General features: G+C 48.3%; 1 protein-coding gene across 1 annotated transcript; it reads right to left on the bottom strand.

Moving 5' to 3' along the window:
* Window positions 1–314: 314 nt before the first annotated feature.
* CCDC50 (coiled-coil domain containing 50) lies at window positions 315–20,417 on the bottom strand (the record flags this gene model as incomplete). The annotated part of the gene is made up of 9 exons (XM_010083860.1): window positions 20,321–20,417; window positions 18,932–19,058; window positions 13,900–13,990; window positions 11,497–11,614; window positions 3,814–3,911; window positions 3,101–3,145; window positions 2,451–2,555; window positions 1,432–1,511; window positions 315–412 (listed from the first exon to the last, which is right to left on the bottom strand). Coding segments are annotated over exons 1-9 (859 nt in total), but the record flags the coding sequence as incomplete, so codon positions are not given.
* Window positions 20,418–22,839: the final 2,422 nt, after the last annotated feature.

Raw genomic sequence — 22,839 nt, 5'->3', positions numbered from 1 at the left:
CTTCATGTTCTTTCTCCTTCATTTGCTGCCTGGATTTACAGTCATTCATCATTAAGAGATCACAGAGGAAAAGCAGAGAGCAGCTTGACTAACTCAAGGCAAACCAATCCAGCTTTTCAGTCTCCCAGCCTGCAACGTGCTCAGCAAGTACAGCTCCAACACTGCCGAGCATCACCTGCCTGCTAGGGCAATAGTACCCCTTCCTCCTCTCTCTTAGCATCCCTCTTCCAGATGTCCTGTCCTTCAGGCTGGTAATTTGAGGAAAACAGCCCACAATAACCCACGTGCTGGGGCAAGCATGGGCTTGATCCTACCTTTAGGAGAGTGCTCAGATCTGGGGATCTGGCGCAAGGGGCTGGGATGGCTTCTGTAATACCGAGAGTGTTCCAAGTCATCGAGGCGAGGCTGTGACCTGCCAAGTGCCGTGAAGAAAAAAAAAAGCATTAGGAGAAAACCTGAAAGGCATAACAGCATGGCAGAAGCACCATCTCAGCTGCCCGGTCTGTCCCTATCGGTTTGACGCAAACTGTGTCTGACCTGGGCTTACCTGCAGCCCAGCTCCCCTGAGCACAGCACCGTTTCTGCGGTGAGAAACACACAGTATTGGCTACTTCTCATAGACCACTTTCATTTAATAATGGTTTTAGTTGTCAGGAAACAAAAGAATTTCCATTAAGAAGTTTGATGCAAACCTCACTCAAAAGGAAAGAGCAACGTTTCAAAGTGTTTAATGCTCGCCTGGTTTTAACTCCAGAGTATTTTAGTTAGATGACTCTCAGTCTCCACCTGCACACCTCATTTGTTGTTTCTTTTGCAAATTCAAGAAGAATTTCTAGGCTCAGATCTGGATTGGAAATCAAAGCCCCTGGGGTCACTTCCAGAGTTCAGTCCCCCATCAGGAGCATCAGACCAAGGCACCGAGTGATTCAGCAGCAGCGCTGGGCTACGGCACGTTCCCATCAGCTCTGGGACGAGGCACCCCAAAGCACACCGTACTTGCTTGCCGGGGGGTTGTCCCCACACAGCAGCAGCGTACAGGGCATCGCTGGGAGCAAGGACCCAAGGAAGCAGCTGTGCCAATGCAGCGTGATTCCTCCTTCCTGCCCAGAGATGACATTTGGTTTCACATCCCCAGAAGCTCTTTAACCCTCTCCATGTTTCTCTGCCATTTAACAAATGTCACTGCACAAGCTCATCAATCTCCGTCAGTGCCAGGCAGGGAGACGGATATAGACAAATGCCACAAGCACAGCAAGTGACGCATGTCACCAAACACCTCACAGCTCTGTGCCCTCCGCTTCCTTTCGGTGCTGAAACCTCTGCTCTGTACCAAGCCCTTTGGGTGGGTCAGGCTGGTCACCCCACAACTCCTCCTTAGGACGCAGCTTCCCGACAGCATTTCCCCGGTTTCACCGGCCAGTTCAAGCTCACCTTGAAGACCTGTCGCTTCTGTGTCGCGGAGTTTCGAGCCCTTCTCTTGACCTTGAGCGTGGGGACACGCTTGCATCGTACTGATGGGAAGAGAAAGGGAAAGCAGCTCACCTGTGTGCCTTGCGAGACACCAGCCAGCGCATCGAGGCTGCCACAGCCCCACGCAGCCCTTTCGTGCTCAGTTTATACACACACCTAACCACAGCCAGGCACGAGCAAACGGCAGCATCGGGACTGGTTTCCAGTAACTGAAATTCAGCCTTGCTGAGCCAAACTCAGTTTTTGCTCTAAACACGAGACAGCACTGCGGGACTCATCCCAAAGCTGGGGTGGAACACAGTCAGCGCGTAACGACTGTGTGCACGGCGGGGCTGAGCAGAAGGGACCAGCTGCATGCAGCTGTGCTCCTGCAACCACTCAAACGCAGGAAGGAGGCTGAAAGCAGAGCTACCTCCAACTGGCCACAAGATTAACACAACCTTACCAGTGCAGACCAGGAAATCTGTTTCCTATCACCTCCCAGATCAGCTAGCCAAGCTTCTGTAGCATTATTCGTACAAAAACCTAGGCTTCCTGCACTCAAAACTTTCATTATAGAGTCAGTTTTATTACAAAGCAGAGTGACAACTGAAGAAGCTGCATTGTCCTTACACCTGTGGGGCACAAACAGAACCAACTGCTGCTTTTATTGCTACAGTTGGGATTTCAGCAGAGGGAAGGTCCTGGACCGTGGGGACTGACGGTGCTGGAGGGAGGCCACAAGGTGCTGGGACATCCAGCACCAACCTCCAAGGCCAGAGCCCAAGGCTTAGCTTGCTTGAGGCTGAAGCCAAAGAGCATCTAACCAAGGAGGTGGCTCCAACAGGCTTGGGAAGCAGCTGAACAACAGGCAGCAAGACCCTCTGTATGCAAGAGTCTGCATCACTCCTCCTACTCTCACCACACTCCCTCACCTGCCTCTGGAAGCAGGAATAACGTTACAGCCCTTCATTTGTATCGCCTCCTGGAGCTTGACATACCTTCCAATCTTGATCATGCCTCCTCCTTTCAAAGGAGGACTTTTCTCTCTCCTGCCCTCTCTTGAAAGCCTTTTTCTCCTCATCCATCAAGAGTCGGGCAATTTCCTAGAAGGGAAAAGACAGAGAGTGTGTCAGATAGTTTTACTGCTCTTGTGGACTGGAGTTATTTAAACCCTTTCCTATGGACAGCTGCTGAATGGAAAGGATGCAAAGCCAGGACTTCACCCTTCTTGGACCAGAAATCAGGTGACAGAGTAGAATTAAGACTGACTACATGCAGCATGCCTGGTTGATCCCCAATTTGCCAGAACTGCACTTGCAGAGCCTTTGTCTGCCCTTTATCCCTTCTCCTTCAATGGGGGAGGAAATCTCTCAGCATCTCTGGTGGTCTCCCTTGGGGCTCTGCTACAAGAGATGCTCTTACACAGCCACAAACTTCCTTCCTCTGCCATGGTTGCCACCAGGCAGCGCAATTCCCAGCTTGGCCAGTCTGAGTATATATATAAAAACCAGCTAGGACCAAATCCCACTGGAGCCCCGAGCTTCCCCTACAAGGAGGGAAACTAACAACTACAGGGCCAGAGGGGACAAGCGAGGTTTAGTGTTTCCACAAGTAAAGGAATACTGCAAACATTTGACTTCTTGCTCACCTCATCTTGGGCTACTTGAGCTGCCTTCTGATCTGCCTCGTTATCCTGGAAAAAAAAAAAAGGGGGGAAGAAAAAAAAAAAAAAACCAGAGACAAAAGAGCAACACTTCTTAATTATTCATACCCATTAACCTCCCGGGCAGGGCAAGCAGGTGTCCATACAAATACACTGCCATCCTCTCCAAATTTACTTAGCTAGCTCCATACTTACCTCCCAGCCCAATGCCAGACGGAGATCTCAGCTTCTCAGCTGTGTTTTGTCCTCATCTATCCGCCAGCCCCCACCACAACGCCCTGTGCACCCTGCTGCTCTCTCTCTCAAAGATGAGCGCTGCCCTGTCTCACTTCTGGGCTGACCACACTGACCACAGGCCATCTCTACCTGCCTGGAAATGGTTCATATCACCCTGCTTCGATCACTTAATTTTATTTCAGAAAAGAGGGCTCTACTGGCTGGCTGCCAGCTGTCACTCCATGTGCGTGTATGGGAGACAAAGGTAACCATCAGAACGCACAGCAGCAAGACCTGAGGTCTTAAAGTCACTTCATAGAATCATATAGAATCATGGAATCATTAAGGTTGGAAAAGACCTCAAGGATCATCAAGTCCAACCCAACACCACCTAACTCATACATAAAAGCTTTGCAAATGAAAATTGTCATCGCTGGCTACCTTTGTTCCTTCCAGTTGACTCATGCACCCTCTCTCCTTACCCGGAGCTCTTCCTCCTGCAGCTTCCGAGCAATCTCCGCATCAGACAACTCCTGTTCCCTCTGGGGTGTGGCTTGCTTCGTCCCCCTCGACTTGGCGCCTACAGAGTTGTGAAGAGAAAACAATCAGCTCATCGATTCCCAAATGCTTTGGTCAGGAAATCCCAGCCAGCTCCTCGGCCGCCGGCAGAAGCCCCACTCAAGGGAGCAGAGACCACGACAGCGTTACCCGACAGATCACCGTTAGCTGAGGGGGCAGCGGGCGCCCCAGGGAGGTTTCTCTATGCACACAGAAATATCCAATACACCTTCTCTTGTGTGACAAACGCAACTGTGTGGCAGAAGAGGCCACGTCCCTTAAAGCAGTCTCTGCTGGCACAGCGATGCTAGCAAAGGAATCGTCATTTTTCACACGGTGTTGATACGGATCCACTGGCAAAACTGGGCAGCAGGGAGCAGCCTAACATCTGTCACGAGCACGGCAGAGTCTGAACACACCGCTGGAGCGGCACGGGCTGCAAAAGCTGCCTGGGACAGGCTCACATGAGGCTTCTGACAGCTTCTTCCACGTGCTGACATGGAATTTTACAATTCACAGTGAGAAAACAGCCAAGTAAATATTTCTGAAGTTCATATAAGGGTCAGTTCTTGCTTTGAGTATAAAGTTTTGTTTGTCTCTTTATTTTAAAGTTAAAACATCTCCAAGTGATTTTAAATGTTGTCTCTCCTTAGTCAGGAGCCCCCCTGTATCCCTGTTGCAGAATGCATCACTTCCCTCACATACAGCGAATCCTTCTCCTTCCACCTGCAGCCTGAACTCAGACACCGAGACATCTCAACGAGCCTTCTGCTTCATGTCCCAACCACACACACACTCCAGATGTCCATCTCCTTTCCACCTCAAACCCAGAAAGTTTCACTCAAAACTTTCATGCCCCCAGCCACACCGTTTACACATTTATCATAAATACCCGCTACATCTTCCTGGACCAGCTCTAAGTTTATCTCTCATCTCGTAAGACCAAGGGAAAAACATGAAGTAACCAAATGAACTAAAAAAAACCCAAAACACAAAAAAACAACTTTCTGTGCATCTACCAACAAACCACCATCACATCAAGCATCCCAAAGACTTCAACCTGAACTCACACATCCCCCCAGAATAAAACCATGGAATAGGAAACCCCCTCTTCTACAGCTATTAGAGGCGGCGTGAGGGGTTTTCTGCTTTTTGTTTTGTTTGAATCAACTGGTCAAGGATCTGAGGCAATTAACATCCCTCTTACAAACCATCTCTTAGCATAGGAAGAAAACTTCAGCTCTGGCACGTTATGGTTAGAGTATGACCTGACCTTTCCCAGCACACTGGGATCAACCCAAGCCGTGAAGAGCTGCCATCTCCAGCCAGCACAGAAACTCCGACAAAAAGCACCAGCTTGGTCAGAGTTAAATTCTCCAGAGTGCTTCCAAGGTGAAGGTAAACACAGTTTTACCAGGCTGGAATGAACAACAGTGTGGCCGGCAGGCTGCTGTACAGCTTTACCTCTATGAAGAAAAAAAAGTAAATTTCCAGGAATTGTTTGCTGGCCAGCCCGAGGCTGAGCTTTCCTCCAGTGCCAGGCTACATTTGCTCAGAAGATAACAACAAGCCTGACTTACACACCACTTCTGCCTGCGCTCAGGGGAGCACAAGCCCACCCTGACCATGGCCCCAGGAAGCAGATGTGAGCTCCTGGCTATTCTCCCTCAATGTGATGGGATGCTGGGTCACTCGGACCCACACTGCACAGGGCAAATCACAACCTACTGATTATATATAAAGACCCAACTAACACCTTCCACTTCTCCAAAGAAAAACCTGCATGAGGAAGATGAAGAATAATTCTCCCAGCATCTCCAGAGACAGACACACATTATCATCCCCTCCTTAACCCACCGAAGAGCAGTCAGATGGCTGGAAGTACAAGTTGCCCACACTGTGGCAAACACAGCTCCAAGGACATTGAGGGGCTGGAGCAGGTCCAGAGAAGGGCAACGAAGCTGGGGAAGGGTCTGGAGCACAGGGCTGACGAGGAGCGGCTGAGGGAGCTGGGGGGGTTCAGTCTGGAGAAGAGGAGGCTGAGAGGAGACCTCATCACTCTCTACAGCTGCCTGAAAGGAGGGGGCAGTGAGGGGGTGCTGGGCTCTGCTCTAAAGGAACAAGTGATGGGAAACGGCCTCAAGTTGCACCAGGGGAGGTTTAGGCTGGATATTAGGAAAAAATTCTTCACTGAAAGAGTGATGAGGCATTGGAACAGGCTGCCCAGGGCAGTGGTGGAGTCACCATCCCTGGAGAGGGTCAAGAAACGTGTAGATGTGGTGCTGAGGGACATGGGTTAGTGGGTTGGGTGGTGTTGGGTTGATGGTTGGACTTGATGATCCTTGAGGTCTTTTCCAATCTTAATGATTCCATGATTCTAAGTCTCTAAACTCCTACTTCCACCAAGTGACAGGTCACCCCCACACCCAGTGTGGTTTTAAAAGCAGAAGGATGGATCTGGGTCTTTAAAGCCCACCAGTCCCCAAGGATTACTGAACAAGAACTACACAGGTAGGCGTTTCCTAGAAAAATCCACTCGTACAGAATTTGACAAAAACCCCATCTTACAAACCGAGCCCAGCTGCACACCTGGTGCCACAAGTGAGCTCTGCCTGAAGTGAACTGATTGTGTTGCCAGCAGGGTTTTCAATAAGAAGCAGATGGAAATTGCTGGCTTGTTACTGCGTGAGCAAACTGTCTTCCCTTACAGCCCTGCATCTCAAATCAACAAAATACAAATGTAATCACAACTTTTTTTGGTTAGGTTTCTTTTTTTTTTCTCTCCTGTGCAAGAAGACCACAGCACAAAATACATAATGGAAATAAAAGCTGGTGGTTGTTTGTTTGGCATTTTTTTGTGTTTTTCTTTTTTTTTCCTTAAAGGGGAAAATTTCCAACACTACCTTCTTACTCATCCTCTCTGATGCCACAGAACATGTCAGGGAATAAACAGAGCAAGAACATGAATGGGTAAGAAGAATCTCACTAAATAAGGGAGAAACCTGGGCAGGATTCACCACGTGCAGATTGCAGGCGGATATTAGAGACAAGCATCTTCAAAGGCAACACCACAGATGTCAGACACCAGGATGGGGCACGCCAAGGTCCATCCCCACACGCACGTACGCCTTCCCCGTCACTTGGTTACCTGAGTCTCGCTGGCAGCCTCCAACCTTCCCCTGGGTCACAGCGTGCAGGGAGGGGGACGGTCTCCTGCCTCCTGCCCTTTTGCAGTCTCTCTCCTCACCCCTCCGATGATCGTCTCTGGACTCAGCATCATGGAGCTTCTCATCACGCACTGTCCTGTGCGACGAGTGGCCCTGCCGATGAGGTTTGTGCTTTCCAGGGCGCACCAGCTGGCTGCCACCCCGACGCCAGGTCTCCTGCTCAGCCTCCAGCTCCATCTCAGGCAGAGGCAAAGGCTTTTCTCTGTCTTGCCTCGTTGCCTTTCTGCTGCCGCGCGCCCGGTCTGCCAGTCCGTGCTCTGACTCCAGGTCAAGGCTGAGAGGTCTCCAAGCCTTCTCCCCGCTGGCTGCTCGCCTCTCCCGCAGCTCCCAGCTCTTGCTGTGGTCACAGGCACCACGCTCAGCCTCTCTTTCCAGGTCAAGGCTGGGAGGTCTCCTGGATCTCCCCTGGCTGGCTGATTTCCCCTCCTGCCGATGGCCATCACTGGCCTCGCTTGGTTGAGAAGACCTCCAAGGATGCTCCGAGGGGGAATGTCCACGTTCAGAGGCACCGTCAGACAACGGCGAGGGCGCTTCTCGGTGCTCGTGTCTGTCACCACCGCGTGCCCTGCGAGGCTCAGAAACCCGCTCTCTGGGGTCACCCCAGGGGTGCTCTGACAACGGGGGGACAAACAAGGAGCGGGTTAGTGGTGCAGGGGTTAATGGTGGGGCAGCGAGGCCAGGCTCACAGCGTGCAACGAGGGAGCTTGAGACAAGAAGCTGGAAACGCAGGCAGAGTGTGATGGGATCAGAGAGAAGAAGAGCAGGGATATAATGCTGGCAGGATATAATGGGGGACAGAGGGAAATGTGGCGGGGCAGCACGGGAGGCAACAGTTGGAGCAGAAAGCACAGGTCAGCCTGAAAGTGTGTCCGAGCATCTCCTAAGACAAGGACAAGCCAATATGGAGAAGGACTTTTAATGACACCATTGGGGCTCATCTCCTGGTGACAGGTTACTGCTAGAGGATGCTGGAGCCATCAGAGGGTGTGAAAGCCAGGTGAGGCTGGGAGGCAACAGAGGGGGGAGGCAACAGTTGGAGCAGAAAGCACAGGTCAGCCTGAAAGTGTGTCCGAGCATCTCCTAAGACAAGGACAAGCCAATATGGAGAAGGACTTTTAATGACACCATTGGGGCTCATCTCCTGGTGACAGGTTACTGCTAGAGGATGCTGGAGCCATCAGAGGGTGTGAAAGCCAGGTGAGGCTGGGAGGCAACAGAGGGGTGCAAAGCCAGGAGGGGCCAAGCAGAGGGTCAGCGTGGATCCTGGTTTATGAGCACTGGTACCTTGCCCTGGCATCAGGCACAAGGATTTGCATCAGAAAAACCAGCCTCACCTAAAGGGGGGGAACCCACATAAAGCAGAAGAGAAAGAGACAAGTGCGATGGGATTTTTTTTTTTTCTGAAAAGCGAGAACGACATGATGGATAGCTGCCACATCCAAGTATCCTCCACCACAGGCTCTCATGTAGCTCTTGCAGAAGTCTCAAGACTCACATTTATTCACTGCCTGAATAAAAGCTCAGGCTCTGACTACAGAGAGGACGACGGAAATTTAAGGGCAGGATAAGACTTGAAAAACCCAGGCGCCTGACCTCAGCAATGTAGCTGGAAAAGCCGCTTACTCGGCAGCTTGGCGGGGTTGTTTCCTCTGTGCTTTCCAGAAAGCAGGTGGAAATTTTCTTTGCTTTTAGTTTCAGTAATAAATCTGACACAGCTATGAGGACGTAGCAGTCTGCCTGTATACAATCTGCTGATTTATTTTCCAATCAACCTATTTGCTAAAAAAAAAAAAAAATATTCACTGCACTATTATCTCTACTGCAGCTTTTCACAATGAAGGCACATTTCTAAAGAAAAAAAATTCCTTGAAGCAGAGGCTGATTTTAAACAGAACTATTAAAAAAAAACAACCCAGCAGTGTAAGGCTTTCCTTCTCCACTGCTGAGTTTTTTCCATAGTATCTAAAACACGTAATATAGATTTCACTGCCCAGGAACTGCATTCAGTTTTAATAAATAGCTCTGCCTTCCTTACAACCACTGAGATTTCAAGAAAAAAAAAAAAAAAAGACACCAAAACTGAATGTTCCCTTCAAGTCACACTCAGAAAAAACTTTTTCAGAGCCAGCAAAAAGATGGTCTACAGAAAATCTATCTTGAAAATAGATCTGTGTGACTTTTACCCAGAGCAGGTATATTTAAAAAGAAAAAACTTTTTCAGAGCCAGCAAAAAGACGGTCTACAGAAAATCTATCTTGAAAACAGATCTGTGTGACTTTCACCCAGAGCAGGTATATCTTAAAAAAAAATCCAAGAACTGTAACAGGAACCACAGCAGTTCCTGTTAACCAGTGGGTTTTTCTGTTCGGTTTCAGACCATTCCCATGATTTACAGAAAACAAATATCCAATCAAACAATCTACTTGACTTACTGAACAACGGACAGACTGTAGCAAGAGGCGGCTTTTGAACAACAAGGGTCGAAGAATTAGTTCAATCTGTCATGAAGGAAAGCTCAATAAATGCAGCAGAAGAGAGCAGGGGATCACAAAAGAGGAAAGCGTGGCCGTGCTGGGAAAGGATTGGTGCAGGAATTGCTTTTGGGGTATCTCAGGGAGATGAACTCCTCAGCAGGCACCGTGTAAATACTCTTTATCTCCTGGTGTTACTCTCTCAAGCAGCAAGTGACTGAGTGAATACAGAAATGTTTTTCATGGCCCAGACACTTCTGGGAGGAACTCTGCCTTTTTTTTTCATGTTTATTTTTCCACTTGTTAAGAGCACAGATTGCTCTGGAGCAATATCCCTAATCCATGCTCCTCCTGGATGTGGATAAGTTTTTATTCAGTCTCGAGACAGACTAAAACCCAAACAAAGCAAGGGGTTTTTTTGTTTAAGTTCACAGGTAATGAGGACAAAATAAACAGAGGATGCTAAAGCCTAATCAAATGGTTCTCAAGTATTAAAGAAGTTCCAGATCAACGGACTAGATGATCCTGGCATCCAAATCCACTCCAGTCCTTTCTAGTTTTTAAGGAGTGAGGATCAAGAACAGCACTAATGTGAATGGTCAGGGAAAACACCTTCTGCCTTACCTCTGAGATACAGATTATTGCAGGAAGAAAAGTTAGACCCACAAGATATCCTGCTCTCCGAATCCACAGTCTCAGTTCAGAGAGTCGCAGGCTTTTGTCAATTGATTTCTATCACAAGAGTCCATCCTGCCCTACCATCTCTGCACAGCAACACTATTACCTATATTGTATTTTTTCAGAGACTTGTCCCATTTCATTCTGAAAAACTAAAGTGCGAGTTGCCCATAAGACTCCAAGATCAAAGTATTTCCCAGCTCTGTACACATAGCACGACTTGGGGTCATGAAGTTTCCACCCAGTTACTGTTTTGCATTTTGTGCTTTGCGCTTTCTTGGCCATCCTCGAACTTCTTCCTAATTGAAACTAAAATACTTTGTGCAAGCTCAAAGAAAGACACTTAAAACGGCCAATGCCATTGATGTTAAAATGAGAAATAAGAGGTTTGATCTTCATCTTCACATCGTTTTAATCAAAAGCAGCCTGTCTCTACCCCAGCACATATTTTTTTTCAGAAAGAACACAAGAACCACCACCAGCGCACAGCAAAGCCATCCCCAGATTGCTCCGTAATTAAACACACCCTGATTCTCTCCTCCCAGTTTAAAGAAGGTCTGTATTCAATCATAAAAGCCGATCAAGAGAAAGCAATACAGCACTGTGGGGCATGTATTTTCCACAATGTAGAGTCCCACAGATAATCACGGCAGAGACATTCAGTGGAGATGACCTTGTTATTCAGTAAGTCGTTCAAGGCGGTTGTGCTAATTTTAATGCTTGGATACATACCTGCAAGGAGTTATTTTTGAAAGGCTGTTCCATGAGCCAGTGTTTATTCCTTTACGCACGTAGCTGTGCCAGCATCGCAGATGAACATACAGAACCGCTTCCCTTGCAAGCGTGGAACCGCATCTGCATTGCTCCCCCGCACGCTTGCGGCGTTGCACAGAAGTAACTGTGGCTTATCAGGACCATCAGCTACTCTCTTTTTCCACAAGCCCTTTCAAAACACCTATGCGTGGGTGTGCTTGCACATACACACACCACACACCCTAGCTCTGCTCTTTAGGCCACCTTCTAGGACATAAAAAAATTATCAAATCGTCTTCTCCACTTTTTTTTTTTAATATTTCCTTATTCTAGAATAATGTTTGATCCTGACCCATGAAACTGATGCAACGCTACAGCACTGACTGCAGGACAAGGGAAACCTCCTAAAGGGAGCTGCCACATCACCACGTTCACCTATACTGCCGTGATCTTGATCCTTTATCTAGCAGAGACATACCTCCATTTTCTGCATAATAGTTGTCTTCATCCCCTGTGTGTCCCTGGGATTCTGGGTGGTGCTTCTTGCGCTTTTTTTCTTCCTGCAGTTCCTTCTGTTGTAGGAGACGGGCAATGTCCTGCGGAGATGGAAGAAAGCAGACATTACCTTGTCCTCCAAAAAAAAAAAAATCTTCAGATTCTTTTATCCAAATTCTTTATTCAATTATAAACATTTTATTCAATTACAAAGTTTTCAGGCATGGCAATGACAGGGTTACTCTCCAATTGAGCCCCTGGGCTGGATGGGGCTTCCAGCTTGGTGGTTGACCCAAGGGACCACCTCAGCACCCAGGACCCAACCTCCCCCAGGCCCATGGGGGGCTTGCAGACCCACAGGCTCCCGGTTCCACCCGCTCACACAATCCTGCAAAGCTCTAATGGCCAAAGCACGGCAGAAAGGACTGTGTTTGCAACCCTGGGCTTTCAGCAAGGATTTGGAAGTGACACAAGCGCACACCCGCTCACGGGAGCGGGCTGGACCCCCCCAACCTCCTCCAGGGAAAGGAAAACGCAGAGCAAAGGCTGGAAGGAGTTCCCAGAGCAAGTCATGAACTCGCTTCAAACCGGCTGTAATTTACAGGGACTGTAGGATCCCCAGCGGGGAAATGCATCAATTTGACAGACAGAGGCTGAAGGGAAAGAAAATCGAAAGGGACGTTAGGAAGAGAGGATTGGGCACAAGGCAGGAGCGCCGCGGGGACTGCAGCAGTTTATCTTCTGTCGCAGTTTTGGTAGATATGCCATCAAAAGAGAATAGCACTCTGTTTTCCTAATTGGTTTTCCTTCGAGATGACTAATGGATCAACAAGACCCGGCAACAGCAAACAGCTCCCTGGGGCTTGCTCATTTGGGGCCCAAAAGCTTGTGAGTCAGCAGAGCTGGTCTGAAGCTCAGAAGAGAAGCTGGAGGATGCCAGCAGGGCAGGCTAGCCCTCTGGATGTTATTCATTTAAGCCTCCTTTAATCCTCAGGACCTTTACAGAGCCATGCATGTGAAGTGCACGTTGCTGGCAGGAAAGGCATCGCTGAAATGCAAACTAAGAGCCAGCACCCTCCAGACCAAAGCCAGCACTGGAGGACACCGGATGGGTGTTCAAGTACAAATTATTCTTTCAGGATTCAGATCAGATCTGCTCATTAACCAGCTCTTTACACCCCCAAAAAAATTCCTTCCCCTGCCAAGGTTAACCTCTTCTAGCAAGTACAGTAAGTCTATAAATACATGGGCTTAAGAACATTATCTCCAGGACTGAGACAGCTCAGGACTTGTAAATCCACACAAACCACTTCTTACAAACTAGACTGGTAGGCAGGTGGGCTGAGCACCTCATTTCAAAACCCAGCACAGCAGCCTGGATCTGCCTCCAGCACAGCACTGGAGTAACCAACCACTACAGATAGTAGAGACCCATCAGGTACACCAGGCAGCTACTACACCCTCGTGTGCGGCAAATACATGGCTAGACTGGCGTGTGGTCAGCCTTTCAGTGCTCACTTGGACTTAATGGCATAAGAAGAAAATGAGATCCTGCACAGGCAAACCGATCCATCTGTCAGGTAGGGATAGATTCCTATTTCAGGCTCTTCCAGGAAACACAGCCTTGTGTCCAAGCTCTTCCTAGAGAGAAAATGCCCCCAGGTGCTTCTTGAGCATCTTAAGACTACTCAGACTTCTCAGGAAACTCTGTGATCAAGCATGGGGCCACACTCCAGGCTCACACAGGTGTTCCTCCACTCTGTGGCTTTCCGAAAGGCTGTCACATTAACGTGACCAACAAGCCAAATCCTCTGAATACCAGGGACAAAGCACACTGCCCACTCTCAAGCAACAGCAGCAGAGCAATGCTCTGAAATCACCAAAGGACTCTGCTAGCAAGAGACTGCAAGAGGGTGTTCAGGCTGGGAAAGACTAAACTGAAGACGAAGGAAGGTAACGGAGGAGCCAGAGATGGGCGACGGCTGGTTTTCTGCTGAAGTCTTTGCACCAAAGAGAAAAAATTGTGACCCAGGATTCTCCCAAAAGTAGCACCTGTCTTCTTGCATTTGAGAGAGCAAGCAGCTAGACCTTGGAGTGCACAAACAATTACAACGTCCTACACCAGGGCAGCAAACATCTCAACAAGACCCGTCTGTTGCTTGTCCTCTTCGTTAGCAAGGCAACAGCCACCCTTGTGACCCTCGAGCATGAGGACCGAGACTGTATCTTATTCCTGTAACAGGAGCCCCCCAGACCTCTGTGCAGACTGAGATCAGTGACGACCAGGACTGACACCACGCGAGCCAACTGCTGTGGCTAATGGCCGAGAAATTCCTGTACTGGAAGGGCTGCTACAGATAGCCATCCCCGCAGCTTTAAAGGTTACCTCGTCGTTTTCTTCTTGCCTCCGGCGCTGCTCCGCTTCAAACACCAGCTTCACTTGGATTTCCTGAGCGATTTCGGAGTCCTGCTGTTCTCTAGAAGGCAAGGAGACAAGGATTACAGGCAGCTAAAGTCACAGGCATCCGTCAGCCTGGAGAAAGAAACAGAACCGCTAAAGAGCCCCTCTGATTGACACAAAAGAATTATTCCTCGGTATCAGTGCAGAGCCTATGAATCCTCCCCAGGGAGCAGAGCTCCCCGTACTTACTGCTGGCCAGATTTAGAAAATAGGTCCCAAAACATCCACAATCCAAGTATAAAACAAGGGAAAACAGATTCATAGGCAGTTTGCTAAGAACCATGAGAGGGGAGGCCAAGGCAGTGCACAGAAGCCTCTGCAAACAGTCAAATGCTGCTGAGGAGCTTTTGTCCCCGTGGTGCCAAGGGAGCGGTTCGGGGGCCAGGTTAATGCAGGTACTTGTGGGAAGGGGTTTTCCCATGAAAGCCACGAAGGAGAAAGTGCAGAAATGCTGCTAGCAGGACGCAGTAAGGAGGCCAAGCGGAGAGTGGAGGTGGCAGTTCAGTAATGAAGAAGAAACGCCGCTGAGGTGGGATGAGACACAAAAGCAGAACTGGTGCCAAGGGGCCAGGGAGCGACGCGAGGCAACACCAGGGGTGAGGGAGCAATGGTCTGTTGCAGATGCAGGAACAATGCAATATTGCATGAGCTGAGGACAGAAAAAGAGATACCAGAGTAATTGAGATGTGAAATGAGTTTCGCCTGTGCAGACAGACCAGGAGGGCTGCATTTCAGGGATGTCATACAGAAAGCATCTGCAAGAGTCGTGCCATACTCAGCTGCGTGCTCCGCCGCCTGGAACCATGGCCAGGGGCTCCTTAGGGCAACCCAGCCAAGGGCTGGGGGATTAGAGGAGAAATATTAAGAGCTCTCTCTTTCAGCACTGTTGAAATTGAGCCAAAGACTAGCTGTAAACAGGTCAAAAAAAAAAAAAAATCAATCGAAGTTATTTCTGCAGCTGAGACTACTGAAAGGCAAAGCATAGGAGGAGATGAGAATGGGAACAGCAACAGGCAGAGCTCACTTTATTAGAATACAATCTTTTGAAGAACACACTGGCAAGGATCAGATAGGTGATGGGAGGACTACCAAGAACGAATTAAGAAGTCAAGCAAATATTTCAGGAGAAGCAGGTTCAGTTACATCAAAGGTGTGCCGTGTGGGCTGGAGCGACTAATTCTAGGCTTCAGCAAGGATCAGGGCACAAATGACCTTGCTTGGAAGGAAGTCTAGGATGTGAACAGAGGAAATTCAAATAGTAAGTGCAGAGAAGCACTTCTGGTGGGCAAGCAGAGAAAAGGGGCACGGCTGGAGCAGCGCGTGGCATCGCAGAGCCTGCTTTTAGAGAATGTGAAGAACGAGAGAAGAATGAGTGGATATGGGGCTTAGGCTGGGGAGGAAGGACACTGCAATGAGGTTAGAGGACAAATGCCACCAAGAAACAACTAATCTGTCACAGGGAATGAAAAGGAACATGGTACAGGAGGGGAAAAAAGCTGCCTGAGATCTGTCAACTGCTCCTTGGAAGCAGATCTGCAACTGGGTACTGCATGGTTTTTATATCCCTTTCCCCAAACACATATGAACCCCAAGTCAAGTGTCACAACATGACATTTCCTTCCCTTTCCCAGACCACCACACTCGCAGACGCTTCCGCATATCCATAAACTGTCTAGAGACACCCTGGAGAGCCCTCCTGAGTTCCAGTGTTCATAGGGCTGGAGTTACCTACAGGTCAATAATAATAATATCTTCAGACAGGAGTTTCTATTGAAACGAATAAAACCTGGCATTTTGTGTGTCTGTATGCGTTTCACTTGACTCCAGAGAGAGACCTGTTCAAAGTTGCACAAGCTCACACCGCAGCAAATCTAATCCTTGAACCTGTCATAGAAAAAGGGACCTTGGCGAACCTGGCACCAGCAGGGAACCAGAATCCCCAGCAAAACAATCGCTGAACGGGCAAATCCTGGGGAGCAGACTGACAGTGGGTCTAAGAGAGCGGATCCTTTATGCCCTCAGTCTCAGAGGACATGAATCCAGGTAGAAAACAAGTTTGAAAGGTCAGACATATCAAGGCATTGCACGTCTCCGGTTCCGCCAGCACCTGTGAACAGAGCTAAGGTGCCAAATTCACCAGCACCAAGTGACTTGCTAAATGCTTAAAATACCTCTTATTGCAGCCAAACAGGAGACAGAAACGGCTAATCCTGTTCCAGAGCCAAGGCAACAAGGTCATTGCCTCTCTGTTCACGAAGAACACTACAAGCGATGCAAAAGCAGAAGCATTTTCTTGTTCCTGATGACACTCATCTTGGAATATCCATCTAAGAACCACTGAACAGCAACAGATTAGATTTTAGGGTTTATTGCTCTGTGGTAATTAAATACTGAGATTTGATTAGTTATTCAACATAGGCTAGTGTTTCAATTTGACCGAGCACAAGCAAGAAGGTTAAAGAACTTTGACAGCTCTTCTTGTCCTTCGGATTCTTTAGCGTGAGTTCAAGTGCCCATCAGTCCCCAGAGATCAGACAGAGCATCATGAACATCACCATCCCTCAACATCAAGCCTAGGTGTCCTTCCTGGGCAGTGTTAAGAGTGTCAGGGAAATTCTACATCAGTTTAGTAAAGAGGGAAAAAAAAAAAAAAAAGCCAGTGTGCTCAGAGAACTCCCATTCATGCTGGCTGGTGCAACTAATTGCTGCCAGATGAGGAGAAAAAAAAAAAAGGGTTTAAGGGAACCGTTCATGTTAGTGTAACAGAACCATCACAGCACCGGGAGCAAAACGAGGAAAGAGCAGATTTTCACGGTATTTCCGACAGTTATTTCAGCAACCTTGCTACTATGCTTGGCAGCGTGCAGGCTGCTCAGCGAGATGTGAGAGATGCTTTTAACGAAGCATGAAAATAAGGTTTGATGCTTCCCTGAATTTCTTAACAAGTTATTTCTATTCTCTCATTTATCTTCACTAAGTCTTTCTGAGAGAATCTAGGATTTGAAAGACAGAAGAAAGCCCATAAATTTGAAGAACATTTTTGTCCCCTGTTTCTAAAGACCACCCAGTCCTGCCCCTTTACGCCTCCCATCACCTTGCCGTATCAAACTGTGATGCTACAGAACGTGGCAACAGCGAGGACCACTTTGTTGCCAGAACACGCTGATCTTGCACAAGGAAAAGACAGCGGGAATGGACAAAGAATTAAGGAAGAAAAAGATCCAATTACGAAAGCATGCTTCCAACTTTTTTTCCTCCTCTTTCAGAAGAGCTGCTGCTGACACTACATTTTGCATCAGCAGTTCTGCCTGTAACTTGGCTCACGAAGTTCATAAATCCCATTTTAGAGTCCTACAACAAGAAAATCGTTTGCAGTTCCCAGCAAGTAACAAAAAAGAACTCATCTGTGCCATACAGAATTAATTTTTACGTTGTCATTTGCATGCTCACATCTCTAATTAGTAATGAAAACAAAACTACTGAGAGAAAGCACAGATTTGAGATACACACACATCTCTGCCAGTGCTGCCTGAGGATGCTGGGAACATTGAAATCAGCAGCTGATTTGTCACGCCCCACCTTCTAATCTTTTATGAGCAGCTCCTTTGAAGCCAGTCCTGTATCTCACACATCTGCCATACAGAGCTCTTCTGCTCCACCGCTGCCTCTGCCGGATGAGCCACCCAGGGTCTGAGATGCGGTGGGTGGCATCACGGAGCACGCACAAGCCAGGAGGCAGCGCAGCTGCTGGGGGATGCACCCCACCTTGCAGCCCCTGCGTTTGCAGGGGAATCCCATCAGAAAGCACGCTCCTGCCTCTCATCATCGTGATCTGAGCCCTGTCACACAACCCATTTGTTACACCCCACGTATTGCAAGAGACTGGGGCGGGCAGGGCAAAGAAAAAAAAGAAAAACAAAGACAAAAGAACCCACGTCAACTCTGGATTGGAAATTTTTTTTTTTTTTTCCCTGCACTGCCATGTTTTGTTTCTACACCAGCTCCACAGCCTAAGAGCCACGGCACACAGCCAAATCACCGGCCACAGGGTTAGATCTGGCTTGTGGGGCCTGAGCAAACCTGCAGAGCAAACGGGATTACTCATTAAACATCCTCCCACAGCCGCTGCAGAAGTCAGGGACTGCAAGAGAAGGCTTGTCCCCAACACCCATCTCCAACAACTGGCCCTGGGGCGGCAGCTCCTCTTCCCAGGTCACTTCACACTGGAGTATCTGCAAACACGAGCAGGGGCTTCAGCCGTTCAGGGCAGCAGGACACCAAAAAGCATCACCTCCAGCTCCTCATGTGCCCACCAGGGGAGGTTTAGGCTGGATGTTAGAAAAAATGTCTTCACTGCAAGAGTGCTCAGGCATTGGAACAGGCTGCCCAGGGCAGTGGTGGAGTCACCATCCCTGGAGGGGGTCAAGAAACGTGTGGATGTGGTGCTGAGGGACATGGGTTAGTGGGTTGGGTGGTGTTGGGTTGATGGTTGGACTTGATGATCCTTGAGGTCTTTTCCAACCTTAATGATTCTATGATTCATAAGGCACAATGCAAACATGCCAATATCTGCAATTTCCATGAGAATTCACTGCAACACTGTGTATTTCTGTGGTGCGGTTTCTTCTCTCTCAGACCGTCGCCAGGGACAAGGTCAATGCAAGTGACCAAGTCACCCCACTTTGCCAACAGGCAGCAGAACAGGAAAGCTCCTTCCCATGGTCAGGCAACAGAACCTAAGCCAGGACAGGCAGCAGGACCACCTATCCCCATGATGTTCTCATGATGCTGTGCCAGAGCCTAGAACCAATACTTCCCCAGAAATGGAGAGAAAAGGAAACAAAAGCAAAGGGCTGATCAACCTGAACCCCACGTACTGTCAATCAACTCAAACCAAGGCAGCCGATTTCGGTGCTCTGACCAAACCAGCGTTTCAACAGCTCCATCCCAAACTCACAAGTCTTTTTGGTGTTTTTGGATTTGAGCACGTGCTTTCAGATCCTCCTCTTGCAGTTTCTTGGCCACCTGCAAATCATGTTTCACCAGCCGATTACGCTGAACGTTTGTTGCCAAGTGATGCTCAACTGGAAATAAACACAGACAAGAACCCCCAGATCAGCCTGCAGAAGTACACGGTGTGAACAAGACAAAGCAAGTGGGAGGGATACTCCAGGCCAGAAAGGAAGACAGCTCTTGGCAGGGAAACCTCGTGTAGCATCTCTAAGGTGGGGAAGTCCTGAACTGAAATGACACCAGCAGCTTGAGATTGCCTCCCTTCAGTACTGAGGGGGTTGTGTATGCGTGTCTGTTAGCAAAACAAGATCTGCATATCTTAATCACATCTACATTTATAGGGAATGCCTTCTAGGCTTTGAATTTCATTTTCTGGCCACAGGAAATTAAAGTGGGGCTGGAAGGGACCACCAGAAGCCAGTCAAGATGAGCTGAATCTAAACCACTTCTGGTGGATGCTTCCCCAGTTTGTTCTCAAGAACCTCTAGAGGAGAAAAATCCTCTTGCTCTCAAGATAACTGGTTCCAGAATCTCACTACCTTTATATTTAGCACAGAGCAACTGAGTACTACAGCAAGTCCTTTACCATACATGGATACCGCCTGCAAGAAACGATGGCTACATGAGCTGCAGCCCAGAGCCAGCTTTAATTCGGTGGTCTCAGGTTCCCACGCCAAGGGCACAACTTCAGCACAAGCTGCAGGCTTGGCAGAGTAGCTGGAGCACTAATAGCACCTAGTACTGGGAGATACCAACAGTCCTGGCATCCAGCAAAGCACCACACCTGAAACTGCAATGCAAACATACCCCAAGTAACAGATAAGCATGTAAAAAAAAATAAAAAAAAATCACCAGTCACTTTGACGTTCCTGGCTGTACTTTTTTTTTTTCTTCTTTCTAAACCCTACAGTGTACAGCTGCCCTACCTCAAAATGTCTTAAAAGGAAGCCTCCTTTCAAAAGGCAGGCACCAGCGATTCTGAAATAAGTTCCTATAAAACTTAAAGCTTCCAAAATTGATAGTCATTTCTAAAAACCTTGCACAGCAACAAAACCTCAAGTGCACTCCCACATGCAATTTTATCATAAATGGCATAAACAAACTCAACTCTAAAGGAAAGCACAAAATTGGAACGTGAAATGGAACCATCCCTAGGGTGCAACGGGAGCTGGGGCAGAACGCAGCGTTACAGGACAGTGAAGGCAGCAGTAATGATCCATGCTCCATTAAAAAGAACAAAAACTAAATAAACGCAGGGAGGATATTTCTTAGCAAAGCAAAACAAAGCCAGGTATCTGCTGGGACAAATTTGCTTCAGATCATTGCTACTTACTCTCTTGCTCCTGTAAGTTATAGGCCAAGGTACGATCTTCCAGAACAGCAAAGTCGCGACATACTGGATAGGGAAACAAAGACAACACGATTAGCATCAGGAGTGGGGGGAAAAAAAAGAAAAAAAAAAGAAAAAAACCCCAAACATCAAAAGAACTGTGGCGGTCTGGGGAACATACACACACAGAGTTCTGAGACACTTCCCACCAGCCAAGGTCTGGACTTGTGGTTTTTTACCCCCCCCTGCACTTGCAGCTATTCTTGCACATCCCTTTGATACCAAGCCTTCTCCTATCTCCCCTCCACCTCCCGTTTGTTAGTTTAAGAGCAAATTGCCCACGCCACCACGGGATCAGACCTTGTGTACAAAACCCTTTGAAGATGCTGAAAACGACCCACAGCGAAGCGAAACGGGAAAGGGATAGCCTCCCTTGGGCACCAGTCTGAAAGCTGCAGATTTTTGCCAATACCTATCACTTTTTTTGATCTTTCAAAGGAACACTCTACCCACAGCGTAGAAAACCACCAAGGTTTATTTTTAACTTGTTATGATAGGCAGCGGGGCAACAAAACCCAAGTCACATCCATATGGGGACAGGGACAAAGCATCAGGGTCAGGCTTTTGGTAGCAGGTATACATCAGGTTTTTGGTACCCCAAGGACACACTGAGCTGTGCCCCCAGACAGCAGGAGGGGGTCCCGCTCTGCACATCTGCCACATCTGGTTCTGTCTGCTTCAAGGGGAGTTTAAGGCACTGGAAAATTTATACTAGAGAGGTCCGTCATTTGGTTTTTCCCTCAATGTGACAAGCTAAGCAGCTTAACAGGACCCAAAAAGGGAAATATCTCCCCTTTGAAAGGGACGGCACAAAGCAGAGAACTACCCGGTGCTCCCCAGTCTGCAGGGCAGGTAGGAACCACGGCTGCTGTGCTGCGGAGGCAAAACCTCTGGGGAAGAGCAGGGTTTCTCTTTAGCACGCTAGAGCACAGCCACAGCCTAGAAGAGAAAGTAAAAATACCTCAAAACCCCCAGAATGTACCAAAACTACAAGGGGAATTTATAAGGAAGCCCTTTATGAAAGCATTCAGAGCGGGAGGAGATAAAAGATTGCCATCACTGCCAAGGGTGGAAAATACTACAAGGAAATGAGACGGCAGCTGTGAGTCCCCGAGCCACCGTCCCACGAGCCTTCCCTCTTCTCCCATGGACGCACATGCTCCGACAGAGAAGCATCAAGATGGTCCTCTGCACCCAGGTATTTTCACAAATTATCCAGAAGAGTTTCTATTTGCATGTACTAAAAGGTCAGATAAATATTTTATCCTTTATCACATGCAACAGAATTTTTGGTCGAGCGTTGCTGCAGAGGAGGAAGTTTTGCAGATGACAGAAGTTCTAACAGTGCTGGAGGGAAGGAGAGTGACAAGCAGCAGGGTGGGGACAAGGACAAAGATTATGGTTATACCATCTCATAGTGACTCACTTTAAGCACGTACAATTCTGGATGGTGCAATTAAGGTTTTGTTGTTGTTTTTTTTTTTTTTTTTTAATTGCAACTTCTTTTTAAAAAGTTCCAGTGGGTGTTTGTGTCTAAAGAAAGAAACGCTGCCTTCAGCCACGGATCTGGAAAAGCCACAGCCAAGCAGCAGGGCTGTTCACAGGTGACAAACCCAGGGTGCCTCCTGGTCACGAATGCATGTTTCCCTGGGATGGCATAAGGGGACCTTGCTCACGGAGACTTTATTTCCGTGGTCCCTACAAAGGGCACACCCAACTCTGAGGTTCGAGCCCTACTGTCAGCTCAGACCTAAGCAAAGACCCCTCAATACAAAAAAAACCCAAATCTAGGGCTGTGCTTTTACAACCACATATTCAAGAAGCAGGACTTGTTCCTGACAGTTTAAAGAAAAAAATAATACAAAAGCGGTGGAGGAAGTGTTATTTTTAACTGCAGCAGGTCTCTGAGCAAGCCCACTGCACAGCTGGCTGAACAGCTGCACCAGCCAGACAAGGCAGTGCAGGAACAAGGATGAACACACTCCAGAGCTGCCTGTGTTTTGCATTAAGATTGCTGCTGTAAGAAACGCTTATGAAACTGCATCCCAGCCCATCCCTCTCACTTCTGCCCAGGCTCACACGCTGCTCTGCTCCCCGGGGTATTCGGGAGCTCTGTCCCGTCCGTCACGGTGCGGACGGTGCTCGCAGACCTTTGCTCCTTCCTCCCCAGGGAGGCACGTGTGCAGAGGACTTCAGGGGGTTTTTTTTCACTCCATCCTACCCACATCCAGACAGATTTCTCTATTTGTTTGGGAAAAACACGCTGACACGACAGAAACATGCTTGGCATAAAGGCGAGAAAGCGGGAGGGCTGTGGTAGAAGGCTGCTGCTCTCTTGGCAGGCTTGCACCAGCCCCCAAAAAAAGTCTCATCTCCCCCAGTGAGCTTCATTCCTACAACACAGCAATGATTGTTCAACCCTTCTTGATTGATGGGCCACTAAAAACTTCCTAAAGAAAGCA

This window comes from Pterocles gutturalis, unplaced genomic scaffold, assembly GCF_000699245.1.
Source record: "Pterocles gutturalis isolate BGI_N339 unplaced genomic scaffold, ASM69924v1 scaffold12605, whole genome shotgun sequence".
Taxonomy (NCBI): Eukaryota; Metazoa; Chordata; class Aves; order Pterocliformes; family Pteroclidae; genus Pterocles; species Pterocles gutturalis.
This window is presented reverse-complemented; position numbering and strand designations above follow the sequence as displayed.